At 42.0% G+C, this 14421-nt stretch overlaps 1 protein-coding gene across 5 annotated transcripts in view; it reads right to left on the minus strand.

Moving 5' to 3' along the window:
• Positions 1–635: 635 nt before the first annotated feature.
• LCLAT1 (lysocardiolipin acyltransferase 1) overlaps positions 636–14421 on the minus strand; it is a 263073-nt gene continuing 249287 nt past the window's right edge. For all 5 annotated transcript variants that reach the window (XM_022574146.3, XM_089923299.1, XM_089923300.1 and 2 more), the window contains one exon: positions 636–5928. In XM_022574146.3, the coding sequence (XP_022429854.2) occupies positions 5426–5928 (503 nt within the window). In that variant the 3' untranslated portion in view covers positions 636–5425. The remainder of the gene's footprint in view (positions 5929–14421) is intronic.

Below are 14421 nucleotides of genomic sequence, written 5' to 3' on the forward strand. Positions count from 1 at the left end.
GGCTGAAGTGACTGCAGGCCTCAAGTCACCATGTGGATCCTGGGAATCAAGTCAACGCAGCCAGGAGAGCACAAGTTGTCTTTTAGGTATTTACTTTAAAAACATTTTGGCGTGAAGAGTGCATTGTATGAGCGTAGGTTAGACTCTGTGACATCCTAGGGCTTACTAGCCGGCATTTGAAGTACCTCATTGAAAACCCACCCTTCGCAGGGAGCTGCTGAAGCCCTTTACATAGTTTATCAGTGAAATGAGTGATGTGGAAGCACATGGGTGACTAGAAAGACTATGCTCTCCTCTCCCCTTTGCCTGAACAGAATATAGAAATCCCACCAGTCCCATGGCCCAGTCCTGGAAACCCATTCTTCTGGTCCCTCATGCCCCCTTCCCAGAGAATGACATTGGGGGCTCCCCTCAGAGTGGATCTTTCAAGCAAATGCTTGTTGGAGAACCCGAAGACAGAATGGGGCACTGCAGAGCTTAGGTTCTGTAGGGGAGGAAAATCATTTTCCCTCTACCCTTCTGAGTTCTTGGCTGAGACTCCAGTAATATCAGCCAGATTTACAAGAGGAGAACAGTCAAAAATTTATTAGCATGTATCCCTCATGTATTCATGAAGATACCCAGGGAAAAATGAGTAACTCTTTGAGGTGGCTTAGAATCCAGGCCTGAAATACCATCTTTTTTTTTTTTTTTTTTTTTTTTGCGGTACGCAGGCCTCTCACTGTTGTGGCCTCTCCCGTTGCGGACCACAGGCTCCGGACGCGCAGGCTCAGCGGCCATGGCTCACGGGCCCAGCCGCTCCGTGGCATGTGGGATCTTCCCAGACCGGGGCACAAACCCGTGTCCCCTGCATCGGCAGGCGGACTCTCAACCACTGCGCCACCTGGGAAGCCCCTGAAATACCATCTTAATGGAAAAGGGGAGGAAGAAAGTAGCCCTCTTAGGGGATAGTGAATGTTTTCTAGGAAAGATGAATGGACCCTTGGAATAGATGGGGGGTGGGTATGGCCTTTTGTGGCAAAGTGTGTGGGTGTGAAGTCTCCTTTCCTGTGACAAGAGTCAATCCCCTCCGGCTGATGAAACTCCCAGGGAGGGGATTTATGGCAGTTGAGTTCTTTTGGAGGATCTGTCTTCAGGCAGAAAAGGAGAGTTCAGAGACAGCCCTTCCCTGCATTTGCTGTTTCTCAAGTGCCTACAGCTGACAATAATCAATATTCCAAAGTGGTATATTTGGGATGGCATGTCCTGAACTCCTACACTCATATTCTGGGGCAGCATATCCTGCTACCCTTAGGTCCCATGATTTTTGTGCGTGTCTGTTTGCTAAGTGTGTTTTCATGCATTTGTCAAGCTTTGGTCCAAGAATTGCCTTCCTAGTCCTGTATTTCCTGACAGTGGGGGAGGGGTGTGCATAGAGCCCCGTTTACCTCTTACAGCTAGTGGTGTGGATATTTCCCATGCGACCCCCTCCCTTGTGGAACGACCACACTGCCCTCAGGCTGAACTGAGATGGGGGAAAACCAAGTTCTGACGACATTCACTGAACCGTGAATTCAGCTGCGGCCCCTGGACTTTTTCAGTGATGAAGGTGGTATATTCCCTTTTTGCTTTGGCATTATGTTTTAAACATCTGTGAAAGAGAGTCCTAACTGGTCAGCTCTTCCTCAATACCACATGTTATAATACAATAACAATAGAGCCTCCGGTCATTCCTGCAAAAAACAGAAACCCAACACACGTGTAAACTATTGAATTCACTCCACTTTATTCTGGGATGTATACTACAGAGAACACAACTCACAAAGATACCAGCGGACATAAAAAACTAAGGCCATTCTGTGAGTTATTTTTAAAACGTAGTGTTTTTGCACATGATCTTTTAAAAAATGAATTACCTAAACCAAGATTCTCTTCTGAAATAAGAATTTAAGGTCAGCACAAGACAACTTTAGGGCCATGTCTAATCTGAAGCTTATCATGTGACAAGAGCATTTCTGCAACATAAACAATAGCCCTGAGGCAACCGCTACCTCCACATAAAGCTCTCTTTCCCAGATGTCCTCACATAGTATTGACCACAGTGACCAGTGTTTTAGAAACCATTTTTCTCCCAGTGAATAGCAAAAAGAGACTTTTACCTAAGAGACACATTGCAGAATTCTTGGAACAAGAGAAAGGGACCCGTAACTAAGGCACTGAAAGCACATTATTTATATAAAGAAATGTAAACAATTTAATACCAACAGGCTCCCTCCATTAGTCTCCGTTATAAAAGTGCAGGAGGGCAGCGTGCTCAGGCCGAGCTTGAAGCCCGAGTGAGATGGGAACGTCTCCCCTCCCGGCGAGTTCAGTCGGCTGCTGACGGACGAGGTCTGACGTGGGGCTATGGACGTAACTAATTTCAAAGTGACTCAGGTGGAAGCTGGGATTTCTCCCCGTCTGTTTTAGTAGCCTAACAAGCAAGGATTTTATTAAGAACTTTAAATTATGGGCTCTGACATTTATTTTTCTTTTAGTCTTTTACCATGTTCTTCTACTGAATTTTCCAATGACTTTGGCTTGTTTCATCAGAGGCCTGGTGGGAAAACTTGTGACCTAATCAGTGCCCTTCCTTGTAGGTTCCCACGTCCCATGTAAACCACACTTGCTGTATTTAAATCTCGTCTGAATGGTAAAGATGTAACAAACGGACATACAGCACTGTAAACATTTCTAACTCCACTGAGTCTCCTCTGGATGGACTGGTGAGAGTCCAGATGCTGCCGGACAGGCGGCCGCTGAGTCCAGAGCCAGACTGGGAGGTGGGAAGGGGTCACAGCTGAGGCCAAGCGCAGTACTGTAGCTGCATTAACCTCTACCTGACACTATCAATTTTGGAGTCCAAATCATGCACAGTGTATTTCTTTAAATAAGAGAAGAAAAAGTTGTGTAGGAAAACACAAATGATTTCAATTTTAAAAGAAGCCTTATTGCAAACAAAACAAAACAAACAAACAAAAAAAAACACACCAGAGACCAAAAAAGGCAACATTTTTCTTTTTGAAGTTATTTCTAATTCTTAGAAGTACAATGTCTCAGTTTCGGTGCTTATGAATTCAGGGTACTAAAAAAGAGTTTGCATTTTATCTTAAACATGTTTTTTACGATCAAAAGAAAACATGTTTTAAAAAGGAAGAGTTCCCCTTTTACAGGTTTCATAGGGTTCAAGAGGACTCGCCATTAAAGCCAGACCCTGAACCAAGGAGCCTTGAGAGTTGGAGGAAGGGCAGCTTGGCTACATTACAAACACCTGTGGAGCAGAAAACTCAGCGTTTCTCTCTGACCCAGGACAAATGCAATCCTGATTGTTAAACTATTTCTTATTTCCAAATATAACCAGAAGTCTGAGAGAGACCTAAATTAGAAACCTCTTTTATTAAAGGGGGAAAAAAAAAGGTTAAAAAAATAACCACCTTAAAAACCAAGGAAGCTGGGTCTGGAGCAGATGTGCAAAATAACTAATTAGTAGCCCCGGCAACTAATTAGTAGCCCCGGCAGGATTAAAAACAGCCTTGGGAGAGTAGTTAAATACAGGCTGGGCTCTGCAGCAGAGGCACTAGTTAGTTCTCTTCCAGTGAAGATGGTATGCCAACAGAGTGCTGCGGTGGCTTTCTGAAAGAAGAGTCTGCTGGGTAAGTCTAGCTCACAGCGTGCTTGCCTGTCACAGCGATGCCGGTTTCCACTGCCGGCGGAAATCACCGTCCAGCACAAAGGAGATGTAATTAAGGAGAAGGCACTCGTGCCAAGAGTACACAAAGCTAGAAACAGTGTTTGAAGCTGGTTCAAGGCAGGAATAAGCGGACAGGTTTTTTTAACAGTAAAGACTTTTTTCGCGGGCCTCTCACTGTTGTGGCCTCTCCCGTTGAGGAGCACAGGCTCCGGACGCGCAGGACCAGCGGCCACGGCTCACAGGCCCAGCCGCTCCGCGGCATGTGGGATCTTCCCAGACCGGGGCACGAACCCATGTCCCCTGCATTGGCGGTGGACTGTCAACCACTGCGCCACCAGGGAAGCCCAGTAAAGACTTTTAATTGCCCCATATTTTCTGCTGCTCTGACCGGCATTCCCATTAGGACCAAAAAAAAAAAAACAAAAACGTAGCTGCAGGGCCCCAGCGGAGTGGAAACAATGACCACACATTTCTTTTTTGCCTCAGAAGGAGACTGGTGCTGTTGACTTGCTGAATTTTCCATTGACTCCAAATAACAGGAATATTTAGGTGAACAATTGGTAAAATGTGGGTTTTACTAATGAAAGAGGAAACCTGGGACTAAAAAAGAGAGATCCCTCACTATCATTAAAAAAGAATTCCCTTTTGTGTGACCATTTTGGTTTTAAGAATAAAACTTGTCAAGGCTACAAGGATTGAATAATTTAGGTTAAACCATTACGGCCCTGTCTGCAAGTGCTGCTGCTGATTTAGTGGCAGAAGTTAGACACCCGTGCACATGTAGAAAATACAATAACCTTCCTTTCTGTGGCAGGTTTTAAATATTTCAACCAAGACGCAACTTCAAGTGTTTCTGATGGCAATAAGAGAACGTTCTTCTACGCTTTCCTTTAAAAGGTAAGTGACTTGATGTATACCGTTTATAATGCAGAAAAGCTACACCTGCTAGCAAGCTGTAAAGAAACCCGCACTAAACAAGGTTACACAGAAGTGAAGAACTAAACTGTATGAATTCCTGGTTTTAAAAATTCAAACTAAGGTTTCTGAGTGGAGAGCCTGTGGTTGCTCCCTGAGACTTGTCCAGCTCTTATTTTCCACGTGACAAACGGGCACCGGTGGTCTTGTGACGTCTAGGTCAGTGCACGGCTAAATGCGAAGATTTCATGAGTAATGAAGGTCTTCCTATTAAAATGTTTGTTCAGCTTAAGGACAAGGGGTTTCTGTTTTCTGGTCTTGAGGAAGGATGCAAGGGTTTGATTGGCATAGAAAGGAGTGCGGGGACAGGGCCGAGAGGGAGCCAGGAGCAAGGGCCCTCACCTCCACTGTCAGGTGCCAGCACTTGATCTGGGCCACTGCCCAGGAGCCCCAGATCTGCCTCCTGTCTGAGGAGTCTGTTAGGAAGCAGGATTGGGCCTCTAAGAAGATCCGTGTGTGCCTTGTCTGCTAACAGCCTGATGATTGTTCACTAATACTCTGGCCCAAGTTATTTCACAGCGATCGCTCCCTGCTGCACAGTGCTGAAATTACATTCAGAGATTTAAAAAAAAAAAAATCGTGTGTGTAGCAATATTTTCCCACAAAACTAAGTGCAAAATATCTTTAACAAATAATGACGATAGTAAGAAATATTTGACATAGTCATGCAAAAAAGCATCTCGGTTTACAAAAGCTTATCCAAAATATCCCCTAGGTTTTTACACTGTGAACCTTACAACCTTACTCCTTTTTCTCTGCATTTAAATGTGGCTGTTTGTGTAAAAAACGGTAACATGCAAGTTCGATGATCTCCAGTCCACCAAATATTCTCTCCTGCACCACGAAGACGACAATGATGATTATAAAATACCACCGGACAAGGCTGTACAGACAGACGAGCAGGCACACGGCAGGGCTGAACAGGGTCCAGTACAGTAGGGAGAGCAATTTGACCACACGGACCCTGAGCTCAGACTTGCAAGGCGGAATGACAGTCTGCCCCGTAAAGTAAAAATTCTTCTCCCCTTGATAGAAGGAGCGCAGCCTCTCCTCTTTCTCTTCCCACCGCTTGCGGCACCAGAGCTGGAGGTCCTCCTTGGATGTTGGGAGGGTGTCCACTGGGTATCGGTGGACGTGGAAGTGGATCTCCTTAGGAAAGTCCCCAAGGAGGAGGTGCCTCTCTGTCTGGGGAATGTTGTGAGGGTATGCCACCGTGATGTCATGGACGGCATCCAGGTTCTTACCTAGGTTTTGGAAAAGATAAAAATACAGGTGGAGTAAAGATCAATTCAGACAGCAATGCTGACTCACAAAACCAGGACCAAGTGAACCAAGATGAACAAACAAGGGCTGTAAATACTCGTCTTCCTATGCTCTTGGGTCAGTATTTACCAGTCATTTTTAGTTTTTTATCTGCTTGCTAATTACCACAAATTACCTTTAGAAAGAAATTACCTTCATTTGTAGAAACGGTAATCTGCCATTGTAGAACTAAACGAAGAAGCACATGAGTTAGATTTGAGATAGGAATTAGAGCACAGACAGCTCTTTCACACCAGCGGGACTCACTGTTTTGAGACCTCCTATCAATAATAAATACACCCTCTCTCCAAATAAAAAACTTGCTCACCATTAACCCAATATTATCACGAAAGCTACTGGAATGAAAAACTCAGAATCAGACTTGATGAAGTGGTCAGACATGCATGAAAACTTCCATATGATTTTTTTATTTCTAGAAACATCAATGTGAAGTCTGAATAAGACCCTGACCCAGTGCAGCACCATCCTTAGAAATCTCATGATTTAGTTACTTTGGGGTTAAGCGTTGTCGGCAAAGTCATATGCCAGATGCTGGAGATAGAGAAGTGAATAAAATACGGTCCCTAACCTCACTGCAGAGCTCACAGCAGAATCAGGGGGACGGCAAGTGCAGTGCCCTAACAGGGGCCTGTGGAAATGGGGAGGGAGCTGGGGAAGCAGGAGAGCGATGGCAGGGTGAGCCTCCCAGCAGAGAGCGCTGGGGAGCTGAAGGCACTAAACACAGGCTGGAGGCATTCGGTTAAGGCCTCACTGTCAAACTTGAGAACTGGAACTCAAGTCTGTAGGTGACAGAGAAGCACCTTAAATGGTGGAGAACCACTTAAGGATTTTAAATAGAAAAGCGGCCAGAATTTGTTTCATTTTATCAGGGGTTAGCTTGGGGGCAGTAATAAGAATAGTTTGGAGAGGACCGGGGGCAAGAGAGGTCGGAAAAGTAATTTGATTGGTCATTACAAGGCAAGAGATGAAGAGGAGGTAGGGACTAAAGTAAGTGACATGTCCAAAAAAATCACAAGGAAGAACTGACCTGACAGAATGCTCAACTGGAGAGGGTGGAATGAGCCCGAGGTTTGTTTCTGCTCCGGGTTCTTGAACGGACTGCGATGGGGGGAGGTGGCAGTTTTGAGATTAAAAATGTGAGCGGAGTTCGATCTTTAAAGAATCAAGAGGATCACCTATGGAACCCTGTAACGAGGCCCAGGGAGGTTAAGATTTTTGCCCAAGGGCACACAGCATGTTGATGCATAGTCTCTGAATGTTGCTTTCTTCCATATCAACTTATCTGCAGTGAGAGACTTTTGATGTGAAATTTGCAATCACAGAACCATATGAGGTACGCGAAATTAATCTGTGGTGGCGGAAATCAGAACAGTAGTTGCCTGTGGGGGAGGGAACTGATTGGAAGGGAGCATGAGGTAATTTTCAGGGGGGCAGGGACTATATCTTGGGGGGCAGGACTATTCTATATCTTGATTAGGGTGTGGATTACATCAAATGGTACGTTTAAGATCTGTGCATTTCACTCTATTCAAATTTTACCTCAATATTAAGAACAGTAAAGATATGAAGCAACTTCCCCACCTTAGCTCACCATGTTTACCCTTACTACTGAACCATTACTGAACCTCTATAAATATATACTGTCCGTCTCCTATACTCTGTGATTTACCTTAGAGAAAGGACCAGGTTTCAATCTGGTTTCATAACTGTGTTATAAAATACTCAGCCCTTAATAAGAGCTATGTCATAAAAAAAAGAGAATACCTATAATCAACAAGGTTTAGGTTCAAAACCAGAGGGACAGTCCTTTAGGGACCCTGTGCACTGTTGACATGGGAGTAGAGGAGGCAGTGCAAGGCTGGTAGAGGCAACTCCACTGCACTTGCGTCTGAAGTCCTAGAAGAGAGACTAGGCCCAAGCCATTCGGCTCCAGAGGAGGGAACTTGGTCCTGTGGTTAGAAGCCACAGGGAAAAGCTTTTTCAGAGCTGTCAAGAGGTGATGTGTTCACCATCTGAGAAAAGACTGGTTGACCATGGCCTGGTGTGCTGTAGCAGGAATTTACATGCTAGAAGGTGGGCCATCTGATCAAGCGTCCCAAGACCAACTCTTTCACTGCTACACTGAGCGTGATATATCCACTAAGAAGGTAATATAATGTGTCTTACCTATTAACTCACCTGCATTAAAAATTTAGCAGCCTTTTGTCAATTTAACATCAATCACGACTACCCTGCTCCATCACAGATGAAACTTTTCCTTGACAAGTGAGTTTGATATTTTAGTGCTCCCTCCACCTGCAGACCTCAGAGCCTGTTTCTTTATGCCCACCAACCAGAGACATAATCCTTGTTCTAGCTGTCTCACCTCCACTTCATCTACCCTTTCCCCACTTTCTCTCTCAATGAGGAAAAAGACATGTCTTCACCTCTTGTTACATGTTATGCCACCTGGCTTCTGATTCAGAACTGAGTTCACATTTCACATTTACTTTCAAAACTCCTCTGTGAGAGGGCAGACAGCAGAAGCAAGAAGAACTACAATTCTGCAGCCTGTGGAAGGAAAACCACATTCACAGAAAGACAGACAAAATGAAAAGGCAGAGTACTTTGCACCAGATGAAGGAACAAGACAAAACCCCAGAAAAACAACCAAATGAAGTTGAGATAGGCAACATTCCAGAAAAAGAATTCAGAATAATGATAGTGAAGATGATCCAGGACCTTGGAGGCAAAGATTGAGAAGATGCAAGAAATGTTTAACAAAGACCTAGAAGAATCAAAGAACAAACAAACAGAGATGAACAATACAATAACTGAAATGCAAAATACACTAGAAGGAATCAATAGCAGAATGACTGAGGCAGAAGAATGGATAAGTGACCCAGAAGACAGAATGGTGGAATTCACTGCTGTGGAACAGAATAAAGAAAAAAGAATGAAAAGAAATGAAGACAGCCTAAGAGACCTCTAGGACAACATTAAACACAACCACATTCGCATTAGAGGGGTCCCAGAAGGAGAAGAAAAAGAGAAAGGGCCTGAGAAAATATTTGAAGAGATTATAGTTGAAAACTTCCCTAATGTGGGAAATGAAATAGCCACAGTCCAGGAAGCACAGAGAGTCCCAGGCAGGATAAACCCAAGAAGAAACATGCCGAGACACACGGTAATCAAACTGACAAAAGTAAAAGACAACAATTATTGAAAGCAACAAGGGAAAAATGACAAATAACATACAAGGGAACTCCCATAAGGTTAACAGCTGATTTCTCAGCAGAAACTCTACAAGCTAGAAGGGAGTGGCATGATATACTTAAAGTGATGAAAGGGAAGAACCTACAACCAAGATTACTCTAGCCGGCAAGGATCTCATTCAGATTTGATGGAGAAATCAAAAGCTTTACAGACAAGCAAAAGCTAAGAGAGTTCAGCACCACCAAACCAGGTCTACAACAAATGCTAAAGGAAATTCTCTAAGTGGGAAACACAAGAGAAGAAAAGGACCTACAAAAAAGAACCCAAAGCAATTAAAAAAATGGTCATAGGAACATACATATCAATAATTACCTCAAAAGTGAACTGATTAAATCCTCCAACCAAAAGATACAGGCTGGCTGAATGGATACAAAAACTAGACCCATATATATGCTGTCTACAAGAGACCCACTTCAGACCTAGGGACACAAAGAGACTGAAAGAGAGGGGATGGAAAAAGATATTCCAAGCAAATAGAAATCAAAAGAAAGCTGGAGTAGCAATACTCATATCAGATAAAATAGACCTTAAAATAGAGAATGTTACAAGAGAAAAGGAAGGACACTACATAATGATCAAGGGATCAGTCCAAGAAGAAGATATAACAATTATAAATATATATGCACCCAACATAGGAGCACCTCAATATATAAGGCAACTGTATAAAAGAGGAAATCGACAGTAACACAATAATTGTGGGGGACTTTAACACCTCACTTACACCAATGGACGGATCATCCAAACAGAAAATTAATAAGGAAACACAAGCTTTAAATGGCACAATACACCAGATAGATTTAATTGATATTTATAGGACATTCTATCCCAAAACAGCAGATCACGCTTTCTTCTCAAGTGCACACAGAATATTCTCCAGGATAGATCACATCTTGAGTCACAAATCAAGCCTCAGTAAATTTAAGAAAATTAAAATCATATCAAGCATCTTTTCTGACCACAATGCTATGAGATTAGAAATCAGTTACAAGGAAAAAAACATAAAATACACAAACACATGGAGGCTAAACAATACGTTACTAAGTAACCAAGAGATCACTGAAGAAATCAAAGAGGAAATCAAAAAATACCTAGAGACAAATTACAACGAAAACACGATGATCCAAAACCTATGGGATACAGCAAAAGCAGTTCTAAGAGGGAAGTTTATAGCAATACAAGCCGACCTCAAGAAACAAGAAAAATCTCAAATGATCCAACCTTACACCTAAAGGAACCAGAGAAAGAAGAACAAACAAAACCCAGTTAGTAGAAGGAAAGAAATAATAAAGATCAGAGCAGAAATAAATGAAACGGAAACGAAGGAAATAATAGCAAAGATCAATAAAACTAAAAGCTGGTTCTTTGAGAAGATAAACAAAATTGATAAACCTTTAGCCAGACCCATGAAGAAAAAGAGGGAGAGGACTCAATAGAATTTGAAATGAAAAAGGAGATGTTACAACAGACACCGCAGAAATAAAAAGCATCCTAAGAGACTACTACAAGCAACTCTATGCCAATAAAATGGACAACCTGGAAGAAATGGACAAATTCTTAGAAAGGTATATGTCCTTCCAAGACTGAACCAGGAAGAAATAGAAAATATGAAGACCAATCAGAAGCACTGAAATTGAAACTGTGATTAAAAATCCTCCAATAAACAAAAGTCTAGGACCAGATGGCTTCACAGGCGAATTCTGTCGAACATTTAGAGAAGAGGTAACAAAACTGCAGAGGAAGGAACACTCCCAAACTCATTCTATGAGGCCACCATCACCCTGATACCAAAACCAGACAAAGATACTACAAAAAAGGAAAATTACAGACCAATATCACTGATGAATATAGATGTAAAAATCCTCAACAAAATACTAGCAAACAGAATCCAACAACACATTAAAAAGATCATACACCATGATCAAGTGGGATTTATCCCAGGGATGCAAGGATTCTTCAATATATGCAGATCAATCAATGTGATACACCATATTAACCAACTGAAGGAGAAAAACCATATGATCATCTCAATAGATGGAGAAAAAGCTTTTGACAAAATTCAACACCCATTTATGATAAAAACTCTCCAGAGAGTGGGCAGAGAGGGAACCTATCTCAACATAATAAAGGCCATATACGACAAACCCACAACAAACATCATTCTCAATGGTGAAAAACTGAAAGCACTTCCTCCAAGATCAGGAACAAGACAAGAATGTCCACTCTTGCCACTATTATTCAACATAGTTTTGGAAGTCCTAGCCATGGCAATCAGAGAAGAAAAAGAAATAAAGGGAATACAAATTGGAAAAGAAGAAGTAAAACTGTCACTGTTTACAGATGACATGACTCTCTACACAGAGAATCCTAAAGATGCCACCAGAAAACTACTAGAGCTAATCACTGAATTTGGTAAAGTTGCAGGATACAAAATTCACAGAAATCTCTTGCATTCGTCTTCACTAACAACAAAAGATCAGACAGAGAAATCAAGGAAACAGTCCCATTTACCACTGCAACAAACAGAATAAAATAACTAGGAATAAACCTACCTAAGGAGTTAAAGACACTGATGACAGAAATCAAAGATGACACAAACAGATGGAGAGATATATCACATTCTTGGATTGGAAGAATCAATATTGTGAAAAGGTCTATACTACCCAAAGCAATCTACAGATTCAGTGCAATCCCTATCAAATTACCAATGGCATGTTTTTAAAGAACTAGAACAAAAAATCTTAAAATTTGTATGGAGACACAAAAGACCCCTGAATAGCCAAATCAGTCTTGAGCTGGAAGAATCAGACTCCCTGACTTTAGACTATACTACAAAGCTACAGCAGTCAAGATAATATGGTACTGGCACAATAACAGAAATATAAATCAATGGAACAGGACAGAAAGCCCAGAGATAAACCCACACACCTATGGTCACCTAATCTATGGCAAAGGAGGCAAGAATATACAATGGAGAAAAGACAGTCTCTTCAATAAGTGGTGCTGGGAAAACTGGACAGCTACATGTAAAAGAATGAAATTAGAACACTCCCTAACACCATACACAAAAATAAACTCAAAATGGATTAGAGATCTAAATGTAAGACCGGACACTGTAAGACTCTTAGAGGAAAACATAGGAAGAACACTCTTTGACATAAATCACAGTAAGATCTTTTTTGATCCACCTCCTCAAAGTAATGGAAATAAAAACAAAAATAAACAAATGGGACCTAATGAAACTTCAAAGCTTTTGCAAAGCAAAGGAAACTACAAACAAGGTGAAAAGACAACCCTCAGAATGGGAGAAAATATCTGTAAATGAATCAATGGACAAAGTATTAATCTCCAAAATATACAAGCAGCTCATGCAGCTCAATATTAAAAAAAAACAACCTAATCCAAAAATGGGCAGAAGACTTAAATAGACATTTCTCCAAAGAAGACATACAGATGGCCAAGCAGCACACGAAAAGCTGCTCAACATCACTATTAGAGAAATGAAAATCAAAACTACAGTGAGGTATCATCTCACGCCAGTTAAAATGGGCATCATCAGAAAATCTACAAACAACAAATGCTGGAGAGGGTGTGGAGAAAAGGGAACCCTCCTGCACTGTTGGTGGGAATGTAAACTGATACAGCCACTATGGAGAAGAGTATGGAGGTTCCTTAAAAAACTAAAAATAGAATTACCATATGACCCAGCAATCCCACTACTGGGCATATACCCAGAGAAAATCATAATTCAAAAAGACACATGCACCCCAGGGTTCATTGCAGCACTATTTACAATAGCCAAGTCATGGAAGCAACCTAAATGCCCGTCGACAGATGAATGGATAAAGAAGATGTGGTACATATATACAATGGAATATTATTCAGCCATAAAAAGGAATGAAACTGGGTCATTTGGAGAGCCGTGGATGGACCTGAGACTGTCATACAGAGTGAAGTAAGTCAGAAAGAGAAAAACAAATATCGTATATTAATGCATATATGTGGAATGTAGAAAAATGGTACAGATGAACTGGTTTGTAGGGCAGAAATAGAGACACAGATAGAGAACACGTATGGACACCAAGGGGAGAAAGCGGTGGGGTGGTGGTGGTGGTGGTGAGATGAATTGGGAGATTGGGATTGACATGTATACACGGATGTGTTTAAAATGGATGACTAATAAGAACCTGCTGTATAAAAAAATAAAGTAAAATTCAAAACAAAAAGGTATCAGCCATAGTGATAATAAAAAACAACAAAAAAACCCAACAACTCCTCTGCAGTCAGCATTTCTGCCTCCGCCTTCTGCCCAGCGCTTCTCCTCAGTCAGGGTTACAGGCCCATCAGCCTCAGTGGTCCACAGCCTGGGACTCTCTCCTTCCCCATGCAACCCCCACCATCTTGCTACTCAGTCACTCTACACCAGTTCCCGCAGCTCACCTGTCCCAGCCTTCTCCTCTAGGCGGTTCTTAATGCTTATCAAGCAAATACAGCCACGTATCATTACAAACTGGTAGCAAAGTGGTATATACTCTACTAGTAAGAAGCTAAACTGCCCCTTTCTGCATTCTTCTTGACAACCTGTAGGGTAGCGGTGTATGTCTACATGCACACGTGTCTGTTCAATATAGAAATGGCAAGTTTTGAGACAGATGGTACCACTGACAGAAATGTTTTGTGAAAAAATTCTAGATTCCCTGCAGTACAGAGCATGAGGGCTGTGAAAGCAGACTGCCTGGGTTCAAATCCTAGCTCTGCCTCATAGTAAATGAATGAATGAATCTCTCTGTGACTGACTTAGTTCCTGTATCTAAAAACCACCTCCCAGGGCTGTTGCAAGGATTAAATAACATATGTAAAAAGACAAAACGAGATCTGATACATAGTAAGCGCTACTGCATCATAATGTTAGCATGTTAGGCTCTAACCTAACTTTAGCTTCTGTTAGTCCACAGATGCCGGCATGGTTAGTGGGGGAAATACTGCATTCAAGTATCTTCTTTATACCACTATCCAGGGCACTCCTCTCCTGGGCCCTGAAGATGCCAATTATGGACCTCATGTCTTCTACTCAAGACATATATTCAAATTATTATTTCACAAAATGGCCAAGAACATTGCTCTGCCTCAAATATTTCAGGTTCTTTCCCTGAAATATTTTA

The sequence above is a fragment of the Delphinapterus leucas genome, chromosome 13, assembly GCF_059928025.1.
Source record: "Delphinapterus leucas isolate spDelLeu-1000000601 "Yukka" chromosome 13, BTC_Dleu_Yukka2, whole genome shotgun sequence".
In the NCBI taxonomy this organism is placed as follows: domain Eukaryota; kingdom Metazoa; phylum Chordata; class Mammalia; order Artiodactyla; family Monodontidae; genus Delphinapterus; species Delphinapterus leucas.